This window comes from Streptopelia decaocto (assembly GCF_964273445.1).
Source record: "Streptopelia decaocto genome assembly, chromosome: 3".
Lineage (NCBI taxonomy): Eukaryota > Metazoa > Chordata > Aves > Columbiformes > Columbidae > Streptopelia > Streptopelia decaocto.
The window spans coordinates 44135676-44162558 of NC_138656.1; the positions used below are offsets into that span (position 1 = coordinate 44135676).

General features: G+C 39.7%; 1 protein-coding gene across 2 annotated transcripts; it reads right to left on the bottom strand.

The window, feature by feature from the left end:
* Positions 1-1561: 1561 nt before the first annotated feature.
* TSNAX (translin associated factor X) lies at positions 1562-26290 on the bottom strand. 2 transcript variants are annotated; one of them, XM_082047839.1, is made up of 7 exons: positions 26207-26285; positions 25044-25074; positions 23759-23866; positions 20554-20668; positions 18735-18865; positions 5335-5462; positions 1562-3695 (listed from the first exon to the last, which is right to left on the bottom strand). In XM_082047839.1, exons 3-7 carry the CDS (start codon positions 23772-23774, stop codon positions 3321-3323), a joined length of 765 nt encoding a protein of 254 aa, XP_081903965.1. In that variant the 5' UTR covers positions 23775-23866; positions 25044-25074; positions 26207-26285; the 3' UTR covers positions 1562-3320. The 2 variants fall into 2 exon arrangements, with proteins under 2 accessions (XP_081903965.1, XP_081903964.1); XM_082047838.1 differs by lacking the exon at positions 25044-25074 and having other exon boundaries at positions 26207-26290.
* Positions 26291-26883: the final 593 nt, after the last annotated feature.

Sequence of the window (26883 nt, forward strand, 5' to 3'; positions counted from 1 at the left end):
CCATGCTGTCCCACTCCTCGCCACTCTTCCCCCCTTTGTCTCTACCTCACTTCCTTCCATTTTGCCTCTCCACTGCCTTTGCCCTTCCCAACTAACCCTTTACTGTCATACCCCAGACCTTCTGAAGTTTTGACAAGTTTATTTTCCAAAATGGGGAGCGGCATACCAACCTACTGACACACACAGTCTTCTGGTAAAAATCCTGTCCTCCCCTCGTTGCTTCATCTCCCCCCTGCTTTCTACTATCTTCCTTTTGTTTGTCTTGGTTACTCTTTTGCCTACTCTTAAATTGCAAACTCTTGGAGGGCAGTGCCAGAATCCAGTCCATAGAATTCCATAAGGCACTTAACATGCTAAATATTATAATAAGGTTCTATTTTAACTTTTTTGCTTTTCGTTTTCAATAAACTCACTGAAATTCCAAGTAAGCAGAACTCTTAAGTAGACAGACATACGTGTCCTGTCAACAGGAAGTTTCTCTTGCATAACGTCTCTGGCAGTTCTGGAAAGCTACATGCAGTTGGGTTTATTTTCCTCACTGCAAATTAACAGTCAGGACAAAAGTGAACTCATCAAGAAAAATAATTTCTGAGAAAGGATATTCTAGAAAGGCAGATGATTTTAGCACACAGAGCTGCCCTCGTGAAACATCTGCTATGACGTAGTCCTGCTCTGGCCATAAACCAAACATATCAATAGCTCCACAGAGTAATGGGCTAAGAAATGGGAAAATTGCCATTGCTTGTTTAGCAGCTTGTTTTGCTGATAAATGTCTGTCACTTTTCAAATAGCTACAGTGTAATTGTTTTTTGGGGAAAATATTTCCTTGAGCAGGAGGTTTGCAGGCCATTAGCTATTTCCCATCTGTGTTGGTGTTTTAATACACCACATATGCACTTTGCTCCCTATTAGAAATTATTCACAGCTTTTGATTACGGGCAAGCAGTCTCAAGTTTAGAAATCATGTCTGTCATTAAAAAGTCTTCTCAAGCCTCACAGAAAATTTAAATCTAAAAATCATTAGAATGAATATGTATTCTTTGAAAGAATCGCTAAAGACTGCTAGAAAAAGTACACTTCTTAGCTGTAATTTTAAAATAATGAATGACTGTACCAAAGCAGCAGCACTTTGACTGAAGCTGTGGCCACTGTGTGCTCGCCCCATGGCTCAGAGGCAGAACGTCACTTGGCCAAGCACCGCCATATAGTGGAGTTCATCTCATCCCTTTTCAAACTGAGCCATTTTTTAAATTCCACCTGATAGCTAGCTGCTGGGACAAGAGGTAAACCTCTGCTTAATATTACACAATATCTCCAGTAATTATCTGCTTTCACTTCACACACATACACTCAACATGCAATTACTTGCCGTAAATTTAGCTGTGCCAAATATACTCTTACCTGTATCAACTGAAATGCTAGATGCATATGTTTCTGGGAGAAAATGAAAACCAAACCAATCTTTATTAACAAGTATCCTTCTCCTTTTTTTCCCCTCCTCCCATCAAAAAAAAAAAAAAACAAAAAAAAAACAGAGAGAAAACAAGGAGATATGTAAAAATGTGGGTACAGTTGCAGATTTATTCCAGTGATAAACTTGTTCGGAATCTGAATCCCTTGCATTTTTTAAATTTGAGATGATCACACGAAGTTTCTATTCTAACTAGTTTTTAGGCTTCACAGAATAAAGTTAGGGAGAAAAAAAAAAAAAAAAAGAGATTCAGCATTATAAAGTGCCCCTCAAAGTATGAATTTAGGAATAGAGTGAAATTTCCAAGTTGGGTACTGCACAGTGGGAAACTCACACCATTATCTACTGCTGGGACTGACAGGCAAAAGGACCAACGTACAGGCAGTGACTGCTTTTCAGAATTTATTGTAAAAAATAGTATTAAACAATAGGAAAAAAGCCACTCCTTTTTCAACCCACCACATATTGCTTTCTGTGGAAACAACGGAAAAATGTGACAGAACTGTATTTACCCATTCCTGTCCATATATCAGATAATCCCAGCTACTCAGGACATGCTCATGGGAAAAATATTGGCAGTATCACAGCATATGGAAGTGGAAATAAAAAACATGCAGTATTTTCAATTGCAGTTGGGAGGCCTATTTCCTGGAGTCTAAAGATCATGTTGTTTTATCTGTTTTCCTTTAGCATAATGTACATTATCAGAGTTTCATAACTTCAGACACCAGCAGAAAGCCCTGATTTTTTGCCAATAGTGACATACCCACCTCAAAGATAAACATGGAAGTCAGAATGTCTGCCTTTTTTCTGTTTGCAATTTCCTTTCCATAGGAACATGCATATGATATAGTTCCTGCAAACAGATATTCAAAGCTTGGCTAGCCCTTTTTCACTTATACCAGTTCAATCCCACTGGAGGTCCTCAGGGCAGCACAAACAACGGAGAACACTCTTCCAACACCACACTGCACTTGTTTTGGCCAAAAACTGCTTGTCCTAACACCAAATTATTCATGTTAAACATACTTGGTAGGTCCTGTGCTTTTGTCTACAAACAGAAAGATGTCAGATTCTGCATTAAACTGTATCACAAAAAATGTAAACCAATACACTCCACAGTTCTTTTGTGTGTGTGTGTGTATTTTCTAGCTCAAATCAAAACTGCGAAGTCCCAGTGTTAACTTGAACAGAGCTCAATTTAAATGGAGCCCCAAAACAATGAGTCTGCAGTACTATTCACCTGGTGCAATTGGCTTCATGATCAAGTAATGAAAAGTTGACTTAGCTTCAGTTTCATGCACAAAAGCATTAACCAGACAAAACTTAAGTTGCATGGCACCTTTGAGATCACCTCAGATTCAAGTCAAAGGATGAACTTACACATATATAGGAGCATTGTTTTAGGTATGACATGAGTATAGAACCCAAATACTCAGAAAACAGGGGGCAGTAGAAATCTGTGGATAATGCTAAATAACAGTACCTAACAATTTTTTTTCCACTGCTGTGCTTGCTGAAAACTGATAACAGCAACCACAACAGTTTGAGGTGACTCACACAAATGACAGTCACCAGCATAGAGTGCAGTGGAAATTTTGGTCATTCTGAAAGAAGATACAATGGAGCAATACAGGAAATTCCATAGCAAGGGGACACAGTCAAACATTTGTTCTCTTGCACATCATAAAAAGTATTTTTGGTTACAAATTACCGCTGCAAACAACCTTCTCATAGATAAAACTAAAAATGTCTCTACCTAAAAAGCTTTGAGAAGGGTCAAAACCCCACAAACCATAACAAAACGCTTTCTCTAAGTCCTCTTCCCTTCTGAGTTGCAACAGTCTTCTCAAGAAAGACCCTCTTCTTGGTCAATTAATTCAGTTTTGGTAGAGAATACATCAGCCAGCATGTGCTTTGGGATTTCAGATCCCCGTACTTTTAACGTGTAGCAGGCATTCTCTACTTTTGCCAGACTCTGTTTCAAGGTATACAGCTTCTTAGATACTTCGTAAGGTCCAGTGTTGCCAATGAAAGTAAAACCATCATAAATCTGACGTAAGAACTGGCTCAGTTCAAAAGGCGTGTCTATGTCACCATTTCCAACGCTGCTGATGCACAGCCGCATCAGCTCTCCAGTCAGATCAGCCACTCCCAGCAGGTAATCTACGGGCGTCACCTTCAGGCTGCAAGTGTGTGGTTGTTTATCGTGGGAATTGGAGGTCTGAGGATGGAACAGAACAAAATCCAGCACAGAAAACTACAAAAAAACAGTCTATAATGGTTCAAACATACATTAACTTATGTAACATAACTGGTAATTAAAAACACTCTGGAAAATTGAATTGCACGGCACGTCCACACAGTCTGATATCAGAAGTACTAATCTCCTTCCAGCATACTAGAAGGTATGAAAGCATCATTTCCACTCGAGCTGTGATTTCCATTCTAGCAAGCATGATAAACGTACCCTGCTTTTAGTATCACTATTTGCAAACAGAATTATCATGCCTTTGTACCAACATTTAGTTGCAGTTGTGGGTGGGGTTTTTTTGGCTGACAGATCTCAGTCTAATAGATTTAAATTTTCCCTAAACAGTCTGTCCAAAGCTACCAAAGCAAACAAGAATCAAAAAGAGTCTGCATTATGAAAACAAATCACATTTTGTAACAGCGTCTTGAATTTCAAAACATATCTTCTACAAGAAGCTTCTAAGTACTGTTCTCAGATCCATTTTATATCAATTGAACTCATTAAAATGGCCAAAGAAATACTTATTGAAGAAAACTCATCACGAAGTTACAGGTTTGCTCCTATATCCAAGTATTCAATACTTTTTCTTGCCAAAATACTGGTACCTTGGGAGAGAACACAGGTTTCTTTCTGTTCTCTTGTTCCCATAATATGCTAGCCACCCAAATTCACAAATGTGGTCAGAGGCATTTATGCAGGGGTTATCAACTTCACAATTTGTTAAAACAAGTGTGCCACAATGGCACAATTTGCTCTGGGAAGAGCAAATGAACTTACGCTAAAAACTTGGCTTCTTTGCAAATATCTTAGCAAGAGAATGAAGAAGTAATAAAAAGTGCTTTACAGCAGGATCTCTTCAACAGAAACAGACTTGGTAATTCATCTAAAGGAGTAGCATATGCATAGGAGTAGCATATGCTCTGCATATGCACTCCTTTAGCATATGCTAAACTGTGCCCAGTTTACTGTGGTCAGTGGCAGTAGTTTGTCCCTATGCAAAAAAGTTCTATTTAAGGCAGGGTAGGAGTAAGAGCAAGTCAAGAAACAGCAGATACGGTATCAGGGCTAAGGTGTGATGGGACACAAACTCGTCCTCTGAGGGGAGGCATCATGACTGACTCCAGGAAAGTAAAAATGGTCAAGCTAAGACATATGCAATGCATTTTAACAGAAGCTGAATACCGTGCCTCCTGTTCAGCAAGATTTAATTCATGGAGTTCATCCTGCTTTGAATTCATTTGTCTCCCCCAACTTTTGCTACATCACTATACACCAATAGGACTTACAGGCAGTCCCAGCCATCAAAAATCCCTCATCCACATTTGTTTGCTAGTATTTCACTGCCCTCGATCTTTGCCCTTACCAGGAGTTCAGTTTGCTCTGAATAAAAAGGATGTGAAATTTATAAACTTGTATCCCACAGATTTAGTTTACTACTTGTCAGAATAAAAAGCATGTTTTGAACCAGTGAGTCAAAGCCCAGACATATACCTAATACCATTCCACTAACTGGCCTTATTTAATCAGATGCTAAAAATGTGACTAAGCCTACTCATTGTATTTCCATCCCAGAAAGATGTTTGTCACATGAGAAAAGAAAAACTTTTACCACGTTTGTTTCTTCTTCTCTGTCTTCTGCTGTAAATATTAGTTGTTTGTTGATCTCTTCAACACTAATCAAAGATCGTGTTTTGATAAAATACTGAAATGAGACTGCCTCAACATACTCTTGAAGCCCTGCAAAAATAGCAGAAGAATTAAGCTAATGATTTGAACTTTCCAGCAATGATCCATGCTCACAATTACTTCTTTTAAGAAATCTTTTAAGTGAGACTATTTTAAGGTTATTAGCAAAAAGTGAAAACTAAGATAACCCAGAAATAGCATTGAAACACCATTTAATATAGCACGCTTCTCAAGTACAGAAACCAGACCAAGATAAACCAGAAATAAACATTTTCAAGTTTTTACTCCAACTGCACTTTTTATTCAGAACCTTTTGTAGTATCAGTATAAAGTTACTCTCAGAAACACACCAAACAGCAGCTCCTCATAACATCCCTCGTGGGTCCACTTTGGGACCAGTACTGTTTAATATCTTCATCAATGACACAGATATTGGAATTGAGTGCACCCTCTGCAAGTTTCTGGATGACACCAAGCTGAGTGATGCAGTTGACACACCTGAGGGACAGGATGTCATCCAGAGGGACCTGGACAAGCTCGAGAAGTGGGCCTGCGTGAACCTCATGAGGTTCAAAAGGACAAAGTGCAAGGTCCTGCACCTGGGTCAGGGCAACCCCCAGTATCAACACAGGCTGGGGGTTGAAGGGGTTGAGAGCAGCCCTGCGGAGAACGACTTGAGTGTACTGGTGGATGAAAGATTGGACATGATCCAGCAATGTGCACTTGCAGCCCAGAAGGCCAATTGTATCCTGGGCTGCAGCAAAAGCAACATGGCCAGAAGGTCGAGGGAGGTGATTCTGCCCCTCTGCTCTGGTGAGACCCCACCTGAGTCCTGCATCCAGCTCTGGAGCCCTCAGCACAGGAAAGACATGGACCTGTTGGAGAGGGGCCACAGGAGGCCACAAAGATGATGAGAGGGATGGAATACCTCTGCTGTGAGGACAGGCTGAGAGATTTGGGGTTGTTGAGCCTGAAGAAGGCTCCAGGGAGACTTTGTTGGGGTCTTTCAGTACCTAAAGGGGGCCTATAAGAAAGATGGGAACAGACTTTTTAGTAGGGTCTGTAGCGATAAGACAAAGGGTCATGGTTTTAAATAAATTGAGTTAAGATTTAGACTAGATATAAGAAAGAAATTTTTACAATGAGGGTGGTGAGGCACTGGAACACGTTGTCCAGGGAAGCTGTGGATGCCCCATGCCTGGAGATATTCCAGGCCAGGCTGGACAGGGCTCTGAGCAACCTGATCTAGTTGAAGATGCCCCTGCACATTGCAGGAGGTTGGACTAGATGATCTTTCAAGGTCCCTTCCAACCCAAACTATTATGTGATTCTATGATAATGGAGCTTTTAAAATACAACATTTGTATGATTGGAGTGCAGATTACTATTCTACATGTTGACAAAGACACAAGACACAATGCAGAGAAACAGACTGCAAATAAATCAAAAGCAAGGGAGGTAGCTCACCTATCAAAAAAACACAAATAAAGAAAACTAAGTTTGCTTGGTTTATCTTACCAGCAACAGTAGATGCTCATTTAAAACTGAATTTCCCGCTTCTCTATTTTGTGGGAGTTAGTGAAAAGGTTCCTTCAAACGTGCAGGTTAGGTGAAACTCATGTTCAGGATAAAGCATCTGTTATTTTATTACAAATTCAGACCAAAAAAAGAAAATCAACCAGACAGGGCTGTGATGTCCAACTGAACAACAGCTCTGTCTGAAAGAACTTATGTTCTAAAAACAAGACATGTAAGGGAATAAGGAGTTGGCGTGCTCGCAAGGAAATAAAAGATGAGATAATAAATGTAAATTTGTATGCCATCTGCAGCCACCTGCCACAATTACCTCTCACTACCTACTTAGCACATGGTGATTTTCTGTATGCATTACAGCAAAGGTGAGATCTAAAAAAGAGCTTGAATGTTCAGACAGCGATTTTGCAGCTTCTGTCAGTTTTTCCTTACGTGCAGAGAGCAGATTTGGGAAAGCGTGTGGGAAAAGTTCATAAGCCAAAAGCTGAAGCTGACACTCTTGGTAGAAAAAAAAAAACAACACACACATAAACAGAAACCTGGAACAAACATCCACGGTAGGACCATACTGAAATTTTTGAAGACAAAAACCAACGCATGTGCGCATCTGAGCTATGGACAGAGAAAGCACCAGAGGATGTTAAAGGAACTGACTGTAACGTCGCAGGGATGGCTCCAGCAGAGCCATTCTGAACCATTTTAAAGGGATGGTTTCATTTCAAGAGAAGCAAAGAGGTGACAGTGCCATATCATGCTGCAAGAGGGCCAGGATTAGACAGTATTTTTTCCACTGAGCAAAGTGAGAAAATGTGGAGGTGACCAAGGGTATCAGAAGTAGAATCCTGGTTCTGTTAAAATAATCTTTAAATCCTCAACTGACCTCTACAGGGCCAGAACCTCAGCCTACAGAGATATGGAGGAAGCAGCAAATTCAGACCTCATCTGGATTAAAGGAAGTCTAAATCAAAGAGAACATGAATTTAAATAACAGATGAGGGTGGAAATATCCCAGAAAAAATAGAGGTAACTTCAAGGGAAAATTCAATTGTAGGCAATTTTCCACATTGCAATCACAAAAATGTGATGAGTGACCTGCATTTTTTCCTTTTGAATATGTATTTACAAGGTAAGTGGAGGCCACTCAGAAAGGTAATTCAGCCTGCACTCTTTATGCTTCTGTACAGCAGCACTGGGAAAAGCAGAATAAACATCCAGCAACCAAAGCCACATTCAGTACTGTTGTTCACAAACCAAAACACACACAGGGAACTGCGAGGCCAATTAAATACAATAATTTAATCAACTACATTCAGGTAAAGCATGCCGGGCACAAGCAATGGAAGAATACTAGATAAAAGCTACTCAGGATCTTCTAAGATAAATAACTCCAGAAGTTGCAGAGAGGTAGATTTCATCACCCATTCTTTTCCTTACTTACCCTCTGATGTAACAGCCAGTAATTCATTACAAACTTTGGCTTTTTCTGTGGATAAGCTGCGAGCCACCAGATACAGCAGCACTCAACATGACCACATCTGTGAGACTGTCTCTCTGCTATCTGAAGAAAAGACTATCACATATGAAGAATCATCTTGTCATTTTCCCAAGTTCTCAGATCAAATCAGCCCTCAAACTTTTTGGTAAACATCTTTCTCAGTCAATCATAACTTCCAGTTTCAGCTCAGTCCACTTTACTACTTCTCCACACACACTTTGTCCTCTTCCAGGATAAGTGTTTGGCTCCACTGTTCATTTATTTTTATGTTTGTTTGTTTTTTATAGACATACTTATATGTATGTATAGACACACACATGCATTTTTGCTTCCTCCCACCATTCCACCCTAGCTGACATGTTCCACTCTTCTCCTCACTCCTTCTGTTTAACACCACCATGTGAATGTTACACACACAGTCTGGTTTGTCATTTAGTGTCACCTTTTCACAGTTAGGGAATCTATCTATCTATCTATCTATCTATCTATCTATCTATCTATCTATCTATCTATCACTATTTAGAAGTAAGCCTTAGAAAAGCTCATTTAAAGTTGATACCATTACAAAGAAACCGGTAAAAAATCCTGGTTACAACTACTTTGCAAAAAAATATGCCTATTTGACTTTTTTTTTCTTTCCTTTTAAAGTCCTTCTTCCCGAAGTAGCCATAACATGACACTTCAATGACCCAAGACCTTGAAATAAGGTGTTTCCACGTGCAGGTAGAAGGATGTTTAAACATGTTATGTTTTAGCTTAATGGTAGGACATCCGCTATTTCCAGCAAATAATCCCCAAGGTGAAAAACTCCATCCCATTTCACTACAACATCCAACAATACCTTTCCCCTTATGCTCTTGTTTTGGATGTATTCCAAAATTGGCTTATTTATGGATTGAGCTGCCAGTAATGGAACAGTTTGTAAGACTGCCTTTTATGTATTTTTTTTTTTAGTATGCAGACCAAAAATCCTAATTAAAAGCATTGCATTACTTCTACTAGCACTTCTTAAAATTATAGATATAAGGTAAAAAAAATGTTTAAGTATTTTGATATTTTATTACATTTACTATATATAAATAGCTTGTACTAGTGACAAGTTACAGTGACCCAGTATAACAGCTTCCTTCTGTATTTTGAAAATTTATTTTCCACGTGAGAACTAGAAAGTTATACTGAGATAACTTCTGAGCATGTATTAGCTATAAAGGAGGAGATTTTATGCTGAAAGTTTGTGCATTTTTTTTGCCAGCTGTCTCAGCTGATATTCAAGACATCTATCCTATCGACATACACAAGTTCTGAGAAAGAACTGTTAAGCAGTTTCTCTAAGAAACTTAGCAAATCAGGCTTGTTCGAAAAAACAGGTAATTCAAGCACTCAATCCAAGAGTGAAATGAATGTGTAAGTGGTAGGAAAAGATAGTTCTACTTAAAAAATGAGTAATTAATAGAAGTTCCTTAATTTCAGGAGTCAAGGTAAACAAAATCTAATTCCACCCAAGACATACATGCATGCATGGAAGTTTTAACTCAGAATGCCAGATCAAATAAGATATGAAAGTATCTTCCTAAAATTTTGTTTGTGCCATTTCCTCCTTCAAATATCTGTTCAACAGTTAAAAAATGGGTTAAAATGGATTTTGTGTCTCTAGCTCTTAAGGTTAGCAACGCCAATGGTACCCACCATCTTCTCAAATAAGCTGCTTCTCTCCCTATTTCTTCTCAAACTCTTTTTCCTTCTGCCCCTTAGTCCTCTTCCTTTCCTCTTGCACTGCATCTTTTTGTCCACAGAGCAGCCTGTGCTGACGGGTAGGACACAAGCAGATGACAACCTGTGTTCTCTTCCTCAGCTCTTGCCCTAAACTGTGCAGCAGGAATCACAGGCCAAGAGCAGCCACTAGAAAGATGGTAGGAAAATACACACAGCAAGTTTCTTCCAGGACCACTACATGAAGGGTGGGCCACATTAAGTACAGGGCAGGTCATGTCAATCTACCCACTTGCAAATTCACTGCAAAATCAGAACAGCACAGCCACAGCTCTATCTTATCATGGTGTTTAGGCTTACAAGTTACACTCTGATTAAAAACAAACAAACACCTGCACACACCACAAACCCAAGAAATACCACAAACCCAGAAAAAGCAGTCATATTCTTATGGAAATCCCAAACTGAGAAAGCCCAGAGTTAAACTGGAGAGCCCTTACCACTAAGCTCTGCAGAATATAGGAAGGATGGTAGACTTCAAGAACCCACTTCTACGGGCATATTGATCAATGAAAGGAAGAACTGGTCAAATAAGCAAATAATTGATCAGGTGCATCAACTAAAACAAGTGCAAACAATAAAATTTAAAAGTATTAATACAGATATAAAATAATTTTGCTTTAGAGTCAGCATCCTCTTCAGATGAAACTGACAATTCATGCCTCAGTCTTTTCCATTTAAGTTCCCTGCAGACTTGGCAATGATTCCTTAGATTCACAGGTCTCTTTCCACCCACAAGTGATAAAAACTTAAATAATTAAACTAAAACCGAGGCTGTGAAGCAATCCAACTGCTTTATGATAGTGATCATGAAGTCAAAGGTTCCCAATAACTACAGAAACAAAGACAGGTTACCTGTTTAATACGCATGGGTGCCTGTGAGAGTTAAATCATTTCCCCCAAGAGGTACAAAACCCCTGCAGAGAACTGCAAAGAATATTTTAATCTCTCATTGCAGAGATGAGTTTAATTGAGCCTTTTTGTTATTGTTATTAGAAACACATGTACATATGACAAATGCTAGGGTTTTTCTTTTTTTTGTAGATGGCTTACTGTGGATGAGAAATTCACAAGCTTTAATTTTGCTCCTACTTGAAGAGGATGTACCACAGTTACTTTTGTAACCAATTTTTTTGTTCTGAGGGGTGCTGTGTTTTGGGTTTTTTTGTGGCAACCAATGTTCTACACCAGTTCTTAAAAAACAAACAAACAAACAAACAAAGCACCTAGTCCTGTGAAAAGTAGCCTTCCTGATCTCTCTGACTACCTCCAATTGCCCTGATAATTGACACAAAGTTTTTAAAGTAATTCAGTTAGACGGCAAATTTTACACTACTAACAACTTTGAGGGCAAGTGTTCAAGATACCAAAGAAAGAAATCTCTGACTTAGCCTGGATGCTCAATGGTCAAAGAAGGAAGAGCACCTAACACAACACAGCTTCTTCAGTTCAAACCCCAAAGTTCTCCTCAAGATGATGTTGTTTCCATGCAACAGCCCCAACTCACCAGCACATCTGAAGTATCAGTAATGGCCCTTTATCCTCATAAATATAGATCTGATGAGACAGTAAAAAGGTACATCGCCACCCAGCAACCCCTATTTCTCACCATATGACTGAAAAACAAAACTCTAACCACAATGCACTATACTAGTTGTTTCCTGCAATGGAGTTCCTCTATGACACATTCTCCTGTGTGATTTTAAACAAACAAAAAAAGTTCATAGATTTTTCTGGGTCTCCTCTCATGTTCCACCTGCACTTGGTTCCTGTAATGGCTGGAGAGATCTGGTCTGTGAATGACTGATCTTAACAGCTGCAGGGTCGAAAAAAAATTCCTGAGCCAGAACACAAGGTCTCCTCCATTTGCTAGCTATGAAATTGAACTGAGAGACAAACATTAGCAGTTCCAGATTCTCATATAACTGCAGTATTTACCATAATAGTACTGCAGGACTTTAGGACAGTTAGGTCTTAAGTTAGAACTAGGAAAGGACAATCCTCATTTGGCCCCATCCACAGTACACATTTTTAAAAGACTGTATTGTATAGGGCTTTTCTTATGGACTTAGGCTGCCCTCAACAGCTCCTGCTGAATTTAACCCTAGTTAAAAGGCATGAACCAGAAATAGCCAAAAGGCAGTAAAATTCAACAAGCTGAAGGTATCAAATTTCAAATAAACAACTTGCATGGTGAAGAAAATCAGTTTCACAAAGTTTGTTGGCATACTTGGTGATGGAAGAACACCAGAGAAACAGAGAAAGTAACAAAAATAGAGAAACAAAAAAATTAACAAAATTAGATCTGATAAATATTAGCTTATTCACTGCAAATTCCGTCAATTTTCCCGGTATAATCAGGAAACTTTGTTTCCATTTCTGGCATTTTACCTCTCACCCACAACAGCAAAGAGATGAACTTGAATTCTTCAGTTACATCCTGTTCCTGTGTTACTATGTTTTCTCACCATCTTGCAGAAACCTGATTGCTTCCTTCACGGACAGCTTTCCTTTCAAGTTTTAGGTGTATTCAAGTTTTTTGCTGGGTGAGACATTTACAATTCATGATACCTTCCTCATGCAGTAAAAAGCTTTTCCTTTGTATCACCAACCTATGATTAAATGTCACTTATTTTAATTACAGTTTTCAAACTTTCTTAAGAAGAAAACAGTCCCATTTCTGCTGTTCCTGATGGGCAGTATAGTTCTTTGCCTTGGTATTATTCCAGAAATACACAGGTATTTATAAATACAAAGGCAGCTAGCACAGCTCGAGTATGAGATATTCTTTCCATGTTACAAGTGAAAAAGAATGAAAGAATGAAAAAACAAGTAAGACAGAAATCATAAACTAAAGGAACTATTTAATGTTCTAATCTGCACCCTTCATACAATACCAAAAAAACCCAATGTAACCTAAATTTGGCCTGCTTGGATGGACCTCACTCATCTCCACAACACTTCTTAGAGCACCATGTCTGTTGGTCCTACATACTGCCATTAAAAACCAGCATTCTAGCACAATTAAAATATTGTCTTTTCACCCACGCAGACTTAACTGGCTTGGTCCAATCCAGCAGTGCAGTTTGTTGCAGTATGATTACACGTTTAATGTGACTCCAAATGGTGTAAGGCAGGACACAGAAATAAGCTCCATTATATCATTCTCTCAGAACACAAGCAGTGCCTGCACAAGATAAATGATGTGTTAGACTGCCTCAACACTGAACTTTTACACAGAATTTCCCACGTCATCATCAGCAGAAGCAGTCACAGAGCGATAGTTTCAACAAGGTGCTGACATTTTACAGCCTCATCATCTAATCCTATTGAGGGCAAGTGCAGACATGATAAAGAGCTAATGAGCTTCTCAGTGCCCATCACTCCACTCACCACTGTTGCTCCCACAGGCGCATAGCAAACAGAAAGGTCAGCCAGCAATGCTGAAGTTGCATCTACTCTCATCACTCTGCGCCACGCTACTGAGGAAGCTCCAGAAGAATTATGGGCTCCTCATTCCATATTTTGTCTTAAGCATGGCTATCGGCTGTGATGATAATACCACATCTATAGTTGGTCCTAGCAGAATATAATGACCTCACTGTAAAGAGCTATGATTTCATTTAACAAAATCATGTTAGTCCATTCAATCCCACCCAATGCCAACCTATCAAGCAACTCTTAGTTTCCTTCTGCATTACACAATTTTTGCATTTATGCAGCATAGATTTAGAACAAGCTTAGAAAAATTCCATGAATCCTAACACGTTGCAGAGCAGTCTCCTTCTTGTTCTTAAGGCAGGGTCTTTTCTGTATACTATTGATATTTGCCTTGGTATTTTAGAGTTATATACCCAAACGCACATATATACATAGATAAAATCCTGAAAACGTTCTTCCTCTCCTTCATAAATTCATACAATCTTTTTCAGTCCTTTCCTTGCTCAGCGTCTCACAACTATTTTAAAGCAACAGTACACATTTCCTCACAGGATATATAAGGTATACACTGCTAAGTGGGGCAAAGGAGCAGGAATTCTATATTACAAATATTAAAGCTTTAAAAATATCAACAAAGCAGAACATTCTAACATAACAAATGAAGAGCTCTACATTAAAAAAAGACTTCATTATTTCAGTATCTCTTTGTTTGCTTGTTTAATCATCCCCTGGGACAATCTGTACTGTTAAGAAATGTGTAGAAAACAGTCATCAGTTTTTGTTGTTGTTCAATTAGTGCTATACTCAGTGTTTGAGCTCATGCAAGTGTCCTTTGGGGAAATGTCCTGCGTGCCATTAGCACTATTCTTAATGAGGGAAAGCATGAAACTCCTTTAGTGCTCTGCCAGAATTGTTTTATCTTCAAGTCAAAAGAACAACTGCTTGGAGTAACCCCAAAAAAAGCATTTAACAATTACAAGTGGCAAACAATATTCCCAAGCATTATACTCATAGTACTCTTCTATTTATAGGCTAACAGCTATTATACTGAATAAAACGTATTAGGCAGCTTTTTTATACAGACAGTCATGATTCCCCATTTAGGGCTGCTATGATGGTTTCCATTATCAACCCAGTTTCAATCCCTTTTACTCTTTCTGCGAGAGGTAGGGTGGGGAACAGGAGGATGTTTCATGTTTGGTTTCAAGACAAAGGAGAATATTTTTAGGAAGTTTAAGGTTAATTGGACATGCTGCTTTTGAGATATGGGACATAGGCGTTTCTTTATTCTTTTTTGAAGAAAAAAAACAGTTAATGGCTACATTTTTGTTCAGAAAAGCCTTTTTAACTAGTTCTCCAGAATTTCTTCAAAATACAAAATCAAAATTGAAAACTAGGTAAAAGGAAGGTCAAGACTTATAGCTCTAGGAAATACATAAAGACAAAAAATGTAGCACTGTTCCTAGCTAAATTTAGTTTCAAGAAGGCACAAAAGATTTTTCCACTGGAAAAAAAAAAAGCAAAGGAACAATTAAAGAACGTTAGACTTAAAAACAAAACTAAAAGCAACATTCTTAACCCTTATCACTGCTTCCATCCCAATTACAGTTCTTCATAAACAGTGGGGGGTAGGGGAAATAAAGCACTCCCTCTTACGGTTTCTCTTCATCTAACTGTCCCCTCACTCTTCATGTCTCTAGGTTTTCTATCGCAGCTTCACAATTCTGACATCAAGCATCTTCACATCTCTGACACCTCCTTAACCTGGCTTCAGCATAATCAAGATCTGCAAGTTTTTAAGCATATTTCTTCTTTTTGCCATCCCAATGACTAACTGGAGTGGAGAATTCAATGAACAAGGTAAGAATAAACTTCTGGCTAAAGGTTTACACTTCATACTTGTTATACACATAAGCTCATTTAAACAATGCCTAAACGTATTCCCTGTCTTCCCAGTGACAGGTATGTTCTAACATGCACCCTCACAAAACATGCTCAATGAATACCAGCTGGCACAAACTCTCCTCACAGAGAAGCATCGTATAGAAGAGCCAGAATTTAAGTAGATGCTGTGGATGACCTACAGAAATGGAATGAAGGCAACATATTTCAGTCAGATTTTATATACAGTCTTCTTAATGAGGCAAGAACTACCTAATTACAGAAACAATGAGGAGATCTCAGGGCTGAGCAGTATTATGCAGCTGATGAGGTTTCACTGACTTGCCACTCACTGGTGTCACCTGAACACAGGAAAAAGTTAAAAGTAGAGCCATTCCTAGTTCTAACTGTAAAAATGCAATGTGGGGCTGCGTATTTCTTATCTTTTAGGTCTGTCCACAAAACCACAAGGGTCAAGCATTTGTTTGAGAGATTGCATATCTGATTGCTGGAAAGATGAACAGCAGATCCTACTTCTCCTCCCTCTTATTATTTAGTGTATTAATACCTCTTTGTCATCCTTCCTTTTTATCTAGAGAGGTCAACAAGATTCATTCTCTTCAGTTGTCTTAAGACTGTAGTAAGAAAATTCTTTAAGACATCTCACTGAAGTCTCATGCAAGTGTTAGGGATGTGCTGTTGTGTATGTAACTGTGTGCAGTTTTGGGCCCCACAGTTCAAGAAGGGTGTGAAGGTCCTTGAATGCATCCAGAGGAGGGAAACAAAGCTGGTGAAAGGGCTGGAAGGAATGTCCTGTGAGGAACGGCTGAGGACTTCGGGCTTGTCTAGTTTGGTGAAAAGGAGGCTGAGGGGTGACCTCACTGCTCTCTACAGTTTCATGAGTGGATGTGGAGAGGGAGGTACTGAGCTCTTCTCCCTGGTACCCAGTGATAGGATGCATGGGAATGGCTCAAAGCTGCACTGGGGGAGGTTTAGATTGGACATTCAGAGCCATTCCTTTACTGAGACGGAAAAGAACACTGTAACAGGCTTCCTAGAGAGGTGGTGGATGCCCCAAGCCAGTCAGTGTTGAAGAGGCTTTTGGACAATGCCCTTAATAACATGCTTTATCATGGTCAGCCCTGTAGTGGTCAGGCAGTTGGACTAGATGATCACTGTAGGTGCCTTCCAACTGAAATATTCTATTCTGCTCTATTCTATTAATTATGTAGCTGTGGAGGCATTGAGTCATCATACACATGCAGCAGGCCCAAAACTTCCTCTGCTAGAGATCTATAGTAATCTGGTCTGCTCCACAATGGACAAATACATCTTAAGTCATTTTAAGAGGCTGAGATTTAAAACACTGGGGAAAAATTTTAGAAAAGCTGAATTGTTTCTAATAGTATATTTTCAGTTGTTTCCTAAAGAGTTTATTTAGGTCCATTTTGATATTAACAGATATCTTTAACAAGTTATACAGGAGAATCAGTGTTACTGACTGTGTATGAGTATTTACCAAAGACACAAAGCAAACCCGAACATAATTTTTTTCATTAATTTATTTAATTTCAGATTTCTATGGCTAGCTTAAGTTTACATATCTTTGATGTAAAAAAAAAAAAAATCAAAAAAATCAAAAAAATCAAAATCTAACTTTTCAGATTGTAAAATGTGTATTTTTTAATTCTTTTTTTTTTTTTTTTTTTTTACTCAGAGGAGAGAATCTGGAAGTAGAAACATAGCAGCAGGTTTCGTCACTCACTTTATAAGATATGGGTACACACAGACATTACAGTGTGATAAGTTTCTTTCCATATATCTGCTATGCAGGCATACTCTATTACATCTGAGAGAAATGCAAGCTAACTCCAGGCAAGCTGCCCCTTGGTAAAAATAGATGCAGGTATGCCTCTTTGAACTTGCCCACATAAAGCCACATACTAAGAAAACAGACAATTGAGGTGAAGCAGCTGATGCAGAGTAACTGGTCACCCCATAATAATTTTGCTCACACGGCAAGGCTGACAGCTTGTATCATGAGGTCTCAAAGATGCATGAGGTAGCAGACCACAAGTGTCGTTGTTCTATAGATTGCATTATATGACTCATATGGGACTACAACCTTCAGGGGTTATTCAGACAGGGTTTACAAGTCTCAACGAAGCTTCCAAAATTTTTGTTCATAAAACCAAATGCAAGGATTTTCAATTTTCAGCTTTATAAGCACTACTTAAAATAATAATCCAAAGACAACTTTCAGCATTTCAAGATACTCATAATATACTTGGACTAGTAATGTTGACAGTTTGAGGTCATCCATAGCGCTGGAGTTTTGAATTCTCTTTCTTTCCATTGCTTTATTACAGTACTGAGCTATAAATAGCAGCAAGATGCACACAAATCCTAAATTGTCATTCTAAGAATAACTACTTACATTTAATTTGAACAGCCCAACGCACCACAGGTAAGAGGACTTATGGAACTTAAGTAGAGCCATTGAAGACTAACATGGGAAGCTCCTTCAGAAGTGCCAAACTGGGCTTTCACTTATGAGCTGGCTCACCTTAACAAACTTAAGTTTGTGTAAGACATAAGTACAAGTTAACCCGTGCACTATTTGTCTTGTAAACTACACAGATGTACTTACTGCCAGTTTAGCAAATCAGCTGAAGAAGTATTTCATGAATAAGGAAAGATATACAGGATTGCAATATGTTTAAAACAAGACTGATAAACGTGAGACACTTGTATACCATGACCAAGATGTTGAAGAAGCAGATACATATTTTACTTATAAGTTGTCACAAACAAGGCATAACAATTTTAGGTAAGATTCAGATTGTCAGCAAAGTTTCAGCAAAGAAATATGATTTGGCAGCAAGAGTCACGAAAGCACTGGGACTCAGCATCTCAAGGATGTTAGTAAAGACTGCAGCTTACAGAGATGAGCAGAAAAAGCTGTGACTGAAACAGATATCAACTGATTTAATGCTTGCAGCACAGACAGAACACTGTAGGGCAATAGCCTCTCTAGTACTAGAGCTAACTTTGCTAATGGCAAAGATTAATCTGAGTTCTCATTTATAACCATAGAAATGTGCGAAATACAGACCTGCGGCATGAAGAGGAACCATTTCTATGTAAAGAGAAACTGAGCTTACTGCAAAATAGCGTACTTTCCCTATTTAAAAATAATTTACCTGGAGATATAGCCCTGTGGAACTGATACATGTCTTCTCCAATCAGTTCTTGTGCAACTTGCTTAATCTTCCGTCGGACAGAATCTAATTTGACTTCAGATTCATTTAGTATTTCTTCCCCATTGGGAGCACTGCAATCATAAAACAGAAACTCAAAGAACAGCTTTCAAAGCATGAGTAAATAGCTAAAAAAGATAACATATTTTCTTTTACTAACTAATACATTTTCCAGAACTTCAGGATATAGCAAAACCGATACCTGAATGAGAAGCAGTTTAACTTTCATTTATACCTATTGCAGATTCTGAAATTCTGTAGATTCTTACAATGAAAATAATCAATCAGCCCAATATAGTTTTGGTAGCATGATATTTATTCCAGACTAGAGTTTTAATTATCACTTAAGTAAGAGCAACGAGAAACACAGGCAAAGGCTTAAATATATACATATTCTGGAAAAGTAGCAGTATTTGCAGAAGTCCGTCAACCTCTTAAAAAAAACAAACCAAACAACACACAAAATATTTTGCAACACATTACAGTATTGCAAAATCCAATTCATGATTCTATGATTCTACATACGATTTTCTTTTAGGAAGTAATTATGGCCTATGTTATTTTGGAACACCTGAAATATCTGATTCACAACCACAACATATACTTGGCATTTAAAGTTTAGTTAGGCTAATTTCCTTTAAACTTCCCCTCCCCCACCCCCAAATAATCTATATGGTATATTAGTTTACAGTCTATTTAAAGAACTACTGAGAGACTGATCTTGAGAAAACATTTATAAGCAGTTTTCTGAAAGTAAAGCCACAATAATATCATAGCTAAAAGCAAAGGAGAGGGAAACAAAAATACAGCATGGAAAGCTTCCAGTCTCACAAACCCAGGAATGTCTTACAAAACAGGAATCTAAAATTTGGAGTAAAGAGGAGGTTTTTGTTATTCTTTCCTCTACCAGTTCCCAGCTATCTAGCCCCTGCAGTGGGAGTAGCTATTTACAGTCAAGGCTGTAGCATTGACTAGAATTATCTCAACGCCTCTTCGCAGAATAAGACCAAGTTAAAAAAAATGCAACTTCATAATCCCTATTTATAACTGTTACTGCATGGTAACTATAAATAGTTAACTATAAATACTACTACAGCAGAACTTCATTGATAGATAACAAAAAATAAATTTAGGAAAAGGAACAGGGAGAGCTGTTAAAAACGTATCGCAGAAGATCAATGTTCGATACATTCAGCAAACATTTTATACAACAGTCTATGCAGAGTTTCACATTTTCCTGTTATTCTGCAAATTTTTTTTGTGGCTTCCAAAGATTGTTTGAAGGCCTATGAGAAGACAACACATCTAGAAGCTCAGAACCTCACACAAAAGCCTCTTAGGTTGCAGTATGTATTGAAGTAAGCAGAACCTAGGTCACCTCCTCTTTGTATGGCTGACCTTGAGTGGGGCTGCAAAAACCAAAATGGGGAAGTAACTGCAGATGCAACCAACCTGAAGGAAGGGTGTATGCTCTTCTCTCCAAGCTTGCTGAAAGCTGGAAAGCTCTCATCTGCTGTTACACTCTACTACTCTGATCCTGTTTAATAAGCCAATAAAACGAACTGAGAAACCTGAACCAGCATATTTCAATTCTCTAACTGGAGTGTGCATTCATTAACTCCCACACATCCTAAAGAATGTTTATTGGAAGCTGATTAAATTCTTCCCACCAGAACATTGCAGCTATTAAATACAAACACAGAGAACACTGCAAGGCAGTTTCTAGGTTTCTGTGAACACTTTCATGCTCAATGTGACTCACCTGATAAACCTGTGGAGCAGAAATATTGTCCTTTTGCTTTCGATAGTTATATCACGACTGAGCTTCACAAGTCGTTCATATTTATCATGCCTGGTGTCCAGCTCTAACTGAAACGCTGCAGAGTCAATCATCACAGTAACAAGTATCATTATCACATGTACACAGCATGAGGCAAAAGCAGAAAGCCCGTGCTACAGAAGCTGCTTGTGGGCCTTCAATACTGCTGTTCAGGAAGCTGAATTAAAATTTCACCCAAATTCAGCAAGGTAAATTAAAAAGTAAAACCCTACAATCATTAGTAAATAGAATTCACCAGTCTTCGAAAAAACCCCAACCAAACACAAAAGGCATTTGACTAAGGCATACACACTGTTAAAAATGCACCAATTAGTAAAAAGAAAGGTTGCATTTCACATCGCTAGACTTGGCCAAAAGTCAAGTATATTCATATCCCTAAGAACTAGAAGCACTAATACAAAGCGAGATCAATTATTTAAAATAAGATTTCTGACTTACTGATGTACATGCTTTCTGCCTAACTGCAATGAACACAGACACAAGAGGATGTCTGTCTGGTTATGAACATTATGAATGTTTCACAGATACCATTAACATTTCATAGACCACTGTTCCACTAAATAAACCATTAGCAGATACTTATAAGAAATCCAACACATTTCTTTCATAATTGTCTGAGGTGTTGAAGTGTCTGTGCGAGAAGACAGTGAAAATGAGCTAAGAGGTTACATTTTTAAAGGGTCTGACAAGTGAATATCCTTTAGAAAAGCATAGCAGCTTGCTGGCAAGCAAAGTTTAGATGAAGCTACAAAAGGAACTGTATTTCTCATCGCCTTAATAAAAACTTGGTTCCTCTTATTTTGCTGTGTTCTCCCCAACCTTCTTCTGAAACTCAAAGCTAAGTCACAAATATTCCTACTGATGTTTTAATCATGTCTGATTGGTGTGTTTCTTCCAAATTCTGAGTCAAGTTCATGACTGAGCTATGATCAAGAAGAAATCTTCCCTCAGATCACCATGACAGGAATTTGAGGGTGGGTGACTGCTACTTCTCTTCATAGGATGCCATACATGACATTTCTAATGACCATTTACCAGTGTCATCTACCAGGAAATTCACTATTCTGAAGATCTACAATATTAGCAACGACACCATTCTCTTCTGGACGGTTGTGGCTATGAGACTTTTATGTTAGATTTTAAACCTGTTAGTGATTACTGAGAAGTGGTTTGGACCTGAAGTAAACGAATACAGTAATCTCTAGCCTAAAAGGATGCAAGAAAACCTACTGTACTGTTGCCTAAAATTGCAAAGGGTTAGAACTTGGGGGATTCTCCAGGCTTAAACACTGAGACCACACAGCCCTTTCCTTGACACACTCCACTTGAATGTCTAATCTATCACTGAAAGCAAAGACTCAGACTCTATTGATTTTGGTTGTGCGGAATCAGAGCATTAAAAATCACACTTAATAAATCTTAACCTTACAAACAAAGACGCTATCCATTCTCTGTATCAGAGCGCTGTCATATTTAAGAAGTATTAAGCAAAACAAAAAAAAAACAAAAAACAAAACAAAACAAAAAAAAAAGGTGTAACTGAATACTCCAATACTCCTTGTTTTTTGATTAATCATTATTATAGAAGACATTTTCCTATTAACTTTGCAGAAATCTTTGGTGCCAACAAATAACTACATCAACTCAAGTATGACATTTTTCCAAAGAGATGAAAAAGAGCAAAATGTGTATAACTATTTCATTTTAGACATTATGTTGTTTAGATTCAGGCAACATACACAGAAATAGTGCACCACTCTTGTTCACCTTACACAGCTTTCTCAATCATAAGCCATCTGGAGCACACCTTTTCTTAACACTTGTGCCTGATGCAGAGACAAAGATCACTACTGTCTTCATCTGGGGCTTATAAGCACTAGTGCAATATACAAAGTGGATCTTTGAAAAGCTCAATAAACTGTGTTCCTTGCATCCTTTCTGAAATTAACCAAGTGCTGCTGACTTGATCTCATAAGGAAGAAGGGAAACAAGTGTCGTTTTAAATTTGAATTAATGGCAACCTTATGATAAACTAATACGCAGGTAAAAAATTAAAATTGAAAGTACAGTTACACTACTCCATTCAAGTACAAGTGCATGTATGTTACTGAATATAAAAGTTCAGGAGTCAAAGTTAATCATCTGCCAAGCTGATTTACACAGAAAAAAAAAAGAAATATCTGTTTCAAAGAAAGCAAGGAAGTTATATGATATTGAAGTGACCATTCACAGCAGCCATTCAGCTCTGACTTCTTCACTCTCCTTAGTTTCATAAAAAATAAGAGGGACAGGGAAAATTTTACACCAACAATTAATCCGTTCCCTGCATCACATCTCCTTCCTTCTTCTGTCAAGGCTTTTTGCTTCTGAAGGTCAACTTTGCCTTGTTAGGGTTTGTCCAATAAGAAAGTTCAACTAAATTTACTGGAGTTTAAATCTGGGTTTGTGCAAAATCCTATGGAAACAATTTGGTTGGAGGGAAGTTTAAGCTTGCTTATGCAAAGAAACTGAAATACAGACTAATTTTAAAAAGGCATTCAAACTGAAATGCCTACATACACGTCTATATTAGTTAGCTAAACACTTAGTTTTTAAAAGTTCATGTATAAACATCTATCAACTCACAAATCAATGCACCCAGATTTACATTTAAGTAACTTAGTCATCTATGCACCAGAGCTGAAATCAACAGTTTAGTGCCTTCTCAATACCCCCAAAAGTAGCCATCACCTATTCTTGTCCCCATGGCTCAGATGTTGCATTACACCTCTGCAGATCTTACAGTTTTCTGCCATCAAAGGGCCCAGTCACCCTTTGTCTGGCTGAACACTTATGCAGTTTGCTTTGCATCAGGTTCAGCACAAGCAGGGCGGGGAGGGGGAGCGGGAGGTAGAATAAAAAACAGAGCATGTCATGAGTCAGGCAGAACTATGTGACACCCCACTCTCAGGACTTTATTGCACAAAAAGCCAAACAACAAGCTCTAAATGTATGAAGCATGAGTCCAACTAGTTTCCAGTTTATCCCTCAGAGAAAATTGGATTATTTCATCACTACGTATTAGTAATTTCCTAGAAATTTCTACACCACTTGTTTGTATAATCTGGCATTCCAAATGCTTACTTACATTTAAAAGACATCATCAAAGCTGAAGATGGATTAACATTCTCTTTTTCCTCTCTTCTTTGACCATGTGGAAAATTGTCATGCTTTCGTTTTCTGAACCCACCCGATCCTATTAATAGAAGATACACAGAAAAAAAATAAATATTTAAAAATAAAGTAGCTTTGCCAGCACATAAGCAGCATCAGAATGCTGTCTTCAGAGCATTCCTGACTGTAGCCACATTTTACAGAATATAATAAGGCAACTGGATGAACCTTATTACCAACTGACATCATCTTCATATTAGCATGCTTCTTTTTCCACTACATTCCTAGTGAAAATTAGGAAAAAAACCCTACCAATCTCAATGGATGATTATGGTAGGATCCCAAGCCTCTCTCTTTTTTTTTTTTTTTTTTTGGTAAGGTCTTCACACCCTTTTATGTTTCCTTTCTCTAAGGCAGGGGTGTCAAACTCATTTTCCCCGGCAGCCACATCAGCCTCACAGTTGCCTTCAAAGGAGTGAATGTAATTTTAGGACTGTATAAATGTAACGACTCCTACTCCTGCTGTAAGGGAACAGCTGCAGAGCAATACTTGTGTCAGCAAGGGCCTACAGGATTATTTTTTCCCCTCATTTTTTTTGAAATTAATTTAAATATTCAGCTTGACAGGGGTCATTCAAACTGTATGTTTTTTCATTACTGTAATTATTTATGACATGGGTCTTCAGTAATCAGTAAAAGCAGCAAGGTATAGTTTAAGTAGACTACCATTATCCACATACACAAGTTTATCTTTGGTCCTTGCACTCTGCCTATTAACCATTTTCTTTTCACCTCGATATAGCTGTTCAGTTCAACTGGCCTTATATGCCTTATCCTTAGCCTTTCTTTTCAAACCCTCACCCAGAACACATCTCTTTTGGATTGTGTTTTACTACCAACTTGCACTTTGTAATTGCAGAATCACAGAATGTTAGGGATTGGAAGAGACCTCAAGAGATCATCTAGTACAATCCCCCTGCCAGAGCAGGAACACTTAGATGAGGCTACACAGGAATGCATCCAGGCGGGTCTTGAATGTCTCCAGAGAAGGAGACTCCAACACCTCCCTGGGCAGCCTGTTCCAGTGCTCTGTTACCCTTATGTTTCTTCCTTTCGTCCTTCCTTCACCTAGGACTGACTCTTTGTGTCATTCTCATTTCAACCCTTTCTTCCTCTCACTACCCCCTTTTTGTGGTAGCTGTATGCTTTGTGTCCCTAACAGAAGCCAAAATTTGGCAAACTGTTCAATACAAGCATACATTTTTGAATATGTGGAGTTCTCTCAATTTCCTTAAAAGAACAAAAGGAAGCTACTTAAAAGTTACAGAAGAGCACTGGATTTTAAAATGTTTCAATTTGATTGTTTATTATCCCAAACCAAAACCAAAAGTGGGCATGGTTACTTTCTAAAAGAGGAAATTGAAAATAATTTTTTCCTTCTTTTCTCTTAGGACATGAGTTCAGGGTTTTGTTTTTCCTGTAGCAGCTGAAAACACTGCAAACACAACCCCTGAAAGAGTGCAGAGAATTAAGCTCTCTGCAGTATTCCAAAAGTTGGAAACTTCATAATGCACTACAGGAAAAAACAGGCTCTCCTGAAGTGGGGAGGGGGAAGAGAGAAATAGGGAGAGAAGTTCCACTAAATAACCAGCAACTTGAATATCAGAAAACCACAGACTGTGATAACAGTAACTTAGCCTTACTTAAAAAAAAAAAAAAAAAAAAAGAAAAAAAAAGAAAAAAAAAAGAAAAAATACAAGCTTCCTCCTTGCAGAGCCTACTTTCTGGCTGAAAGCAGATCTGTGTGACCACCCAGGCCAAACAAACACACACGCCACAAAGCAAGTGCTGCCTTACTAAGTCAGTCACTGCTACAAGCACTTTAGAGGCCTAACGCACGCTCAGCTTTTGGCCTGTAACAATCGCTTTTTTACCACCAAGGATGAAGATTTCCAAAGCTACACTCACAGGCACCTCTGTAAAGCCCAAACGGGAAGGCGATAACGCCTCTGAAGCCGTGGTCTATCCTGGTGTATGGGCAGTTTAGCGACACAGCTGAAGGGGACCCCTAGCTGAGGGCAGGGCCTCACACTCCCACCCTCTCCCAGCTGCAGGGCCTCCCCCTGCTCTGGCTCCTCAGCCAGCTCTCCTGTCGGCTCAGGGACCTGAACCGGCCCCGCGGGCCCACACAGCCGCCGGCTGCGGCTGGACCGCCCCTCGGCGGCGGCAGGCGGCGGGCGTACGGGCCGCACACCCCGGAGGCGCCGGCCCATACCCCTGCGCTACGGGTGGCGGCGGCGGCGCCGACCCTCAGGGGGCCGCAGAGCTCGCCTCGCTCCGGCGGGGGGCGCAGCCGCCGGCTCCAGCCGCCGCCGGTAGCGGGGGAGGGAAGAGGGAGAGGCACGCGCGCCGCCGCCGTCACCTTCCTTCCCGCTCATCCCGGTGCCGCCGCCGAGCCAGGCCGCGTCCCCCCGGCAACCTGCTTCCGCCCCGCGCGCTGCTAGGGCCCGCCACGCCGCCTGGCGCCCCCGCCCTACGGGAACCATAGCAGGACGCGCGCGCGGGTGCCTGACAGCAAGACGCCACGCAGGCGGAGTGCGCTGGCCCATCGCCCGCGAAGAGGCAGGAGTGGTGCGAAGCTATGGCGGCGCGGAGGATGATATCGGGCCTTGTTGCCCGCGAAATCGGGGTAAAGCCGAGGGCCGAGCTGCTTTCCGAGCAGGCGATCCACTGGCAGCTAGCCTACGGCCTCGCCGGGAGGCCCCCCACGCCCGCGGCACGACGGGACATGTAGTGCTGTGTCGGGGACGGTGGCGCTGCGGCCGATGCGGAAGACCCGGTGTTACCTGCCCGCCGCCACCGGCCTGCCCGGCCAGCTGAGCGGGGGAAAGGGCGGCGGCGTTGGTCCCATCGCACCGAATCACAGAATATTAGGGATTGGAAGGGACCTCGAAAGATCATCTAGTCCAATCACCCTGCTGGAGCAGGAACACCTAGATGAGGTGCTCCTCTTCTCCAGGCTAAAGAGACCCAGCTCCCTCAGCCTTTCCTCATAAGGGAGATGCTCCACTGCCTTCATCATCTTCGTTGCCCTACGCT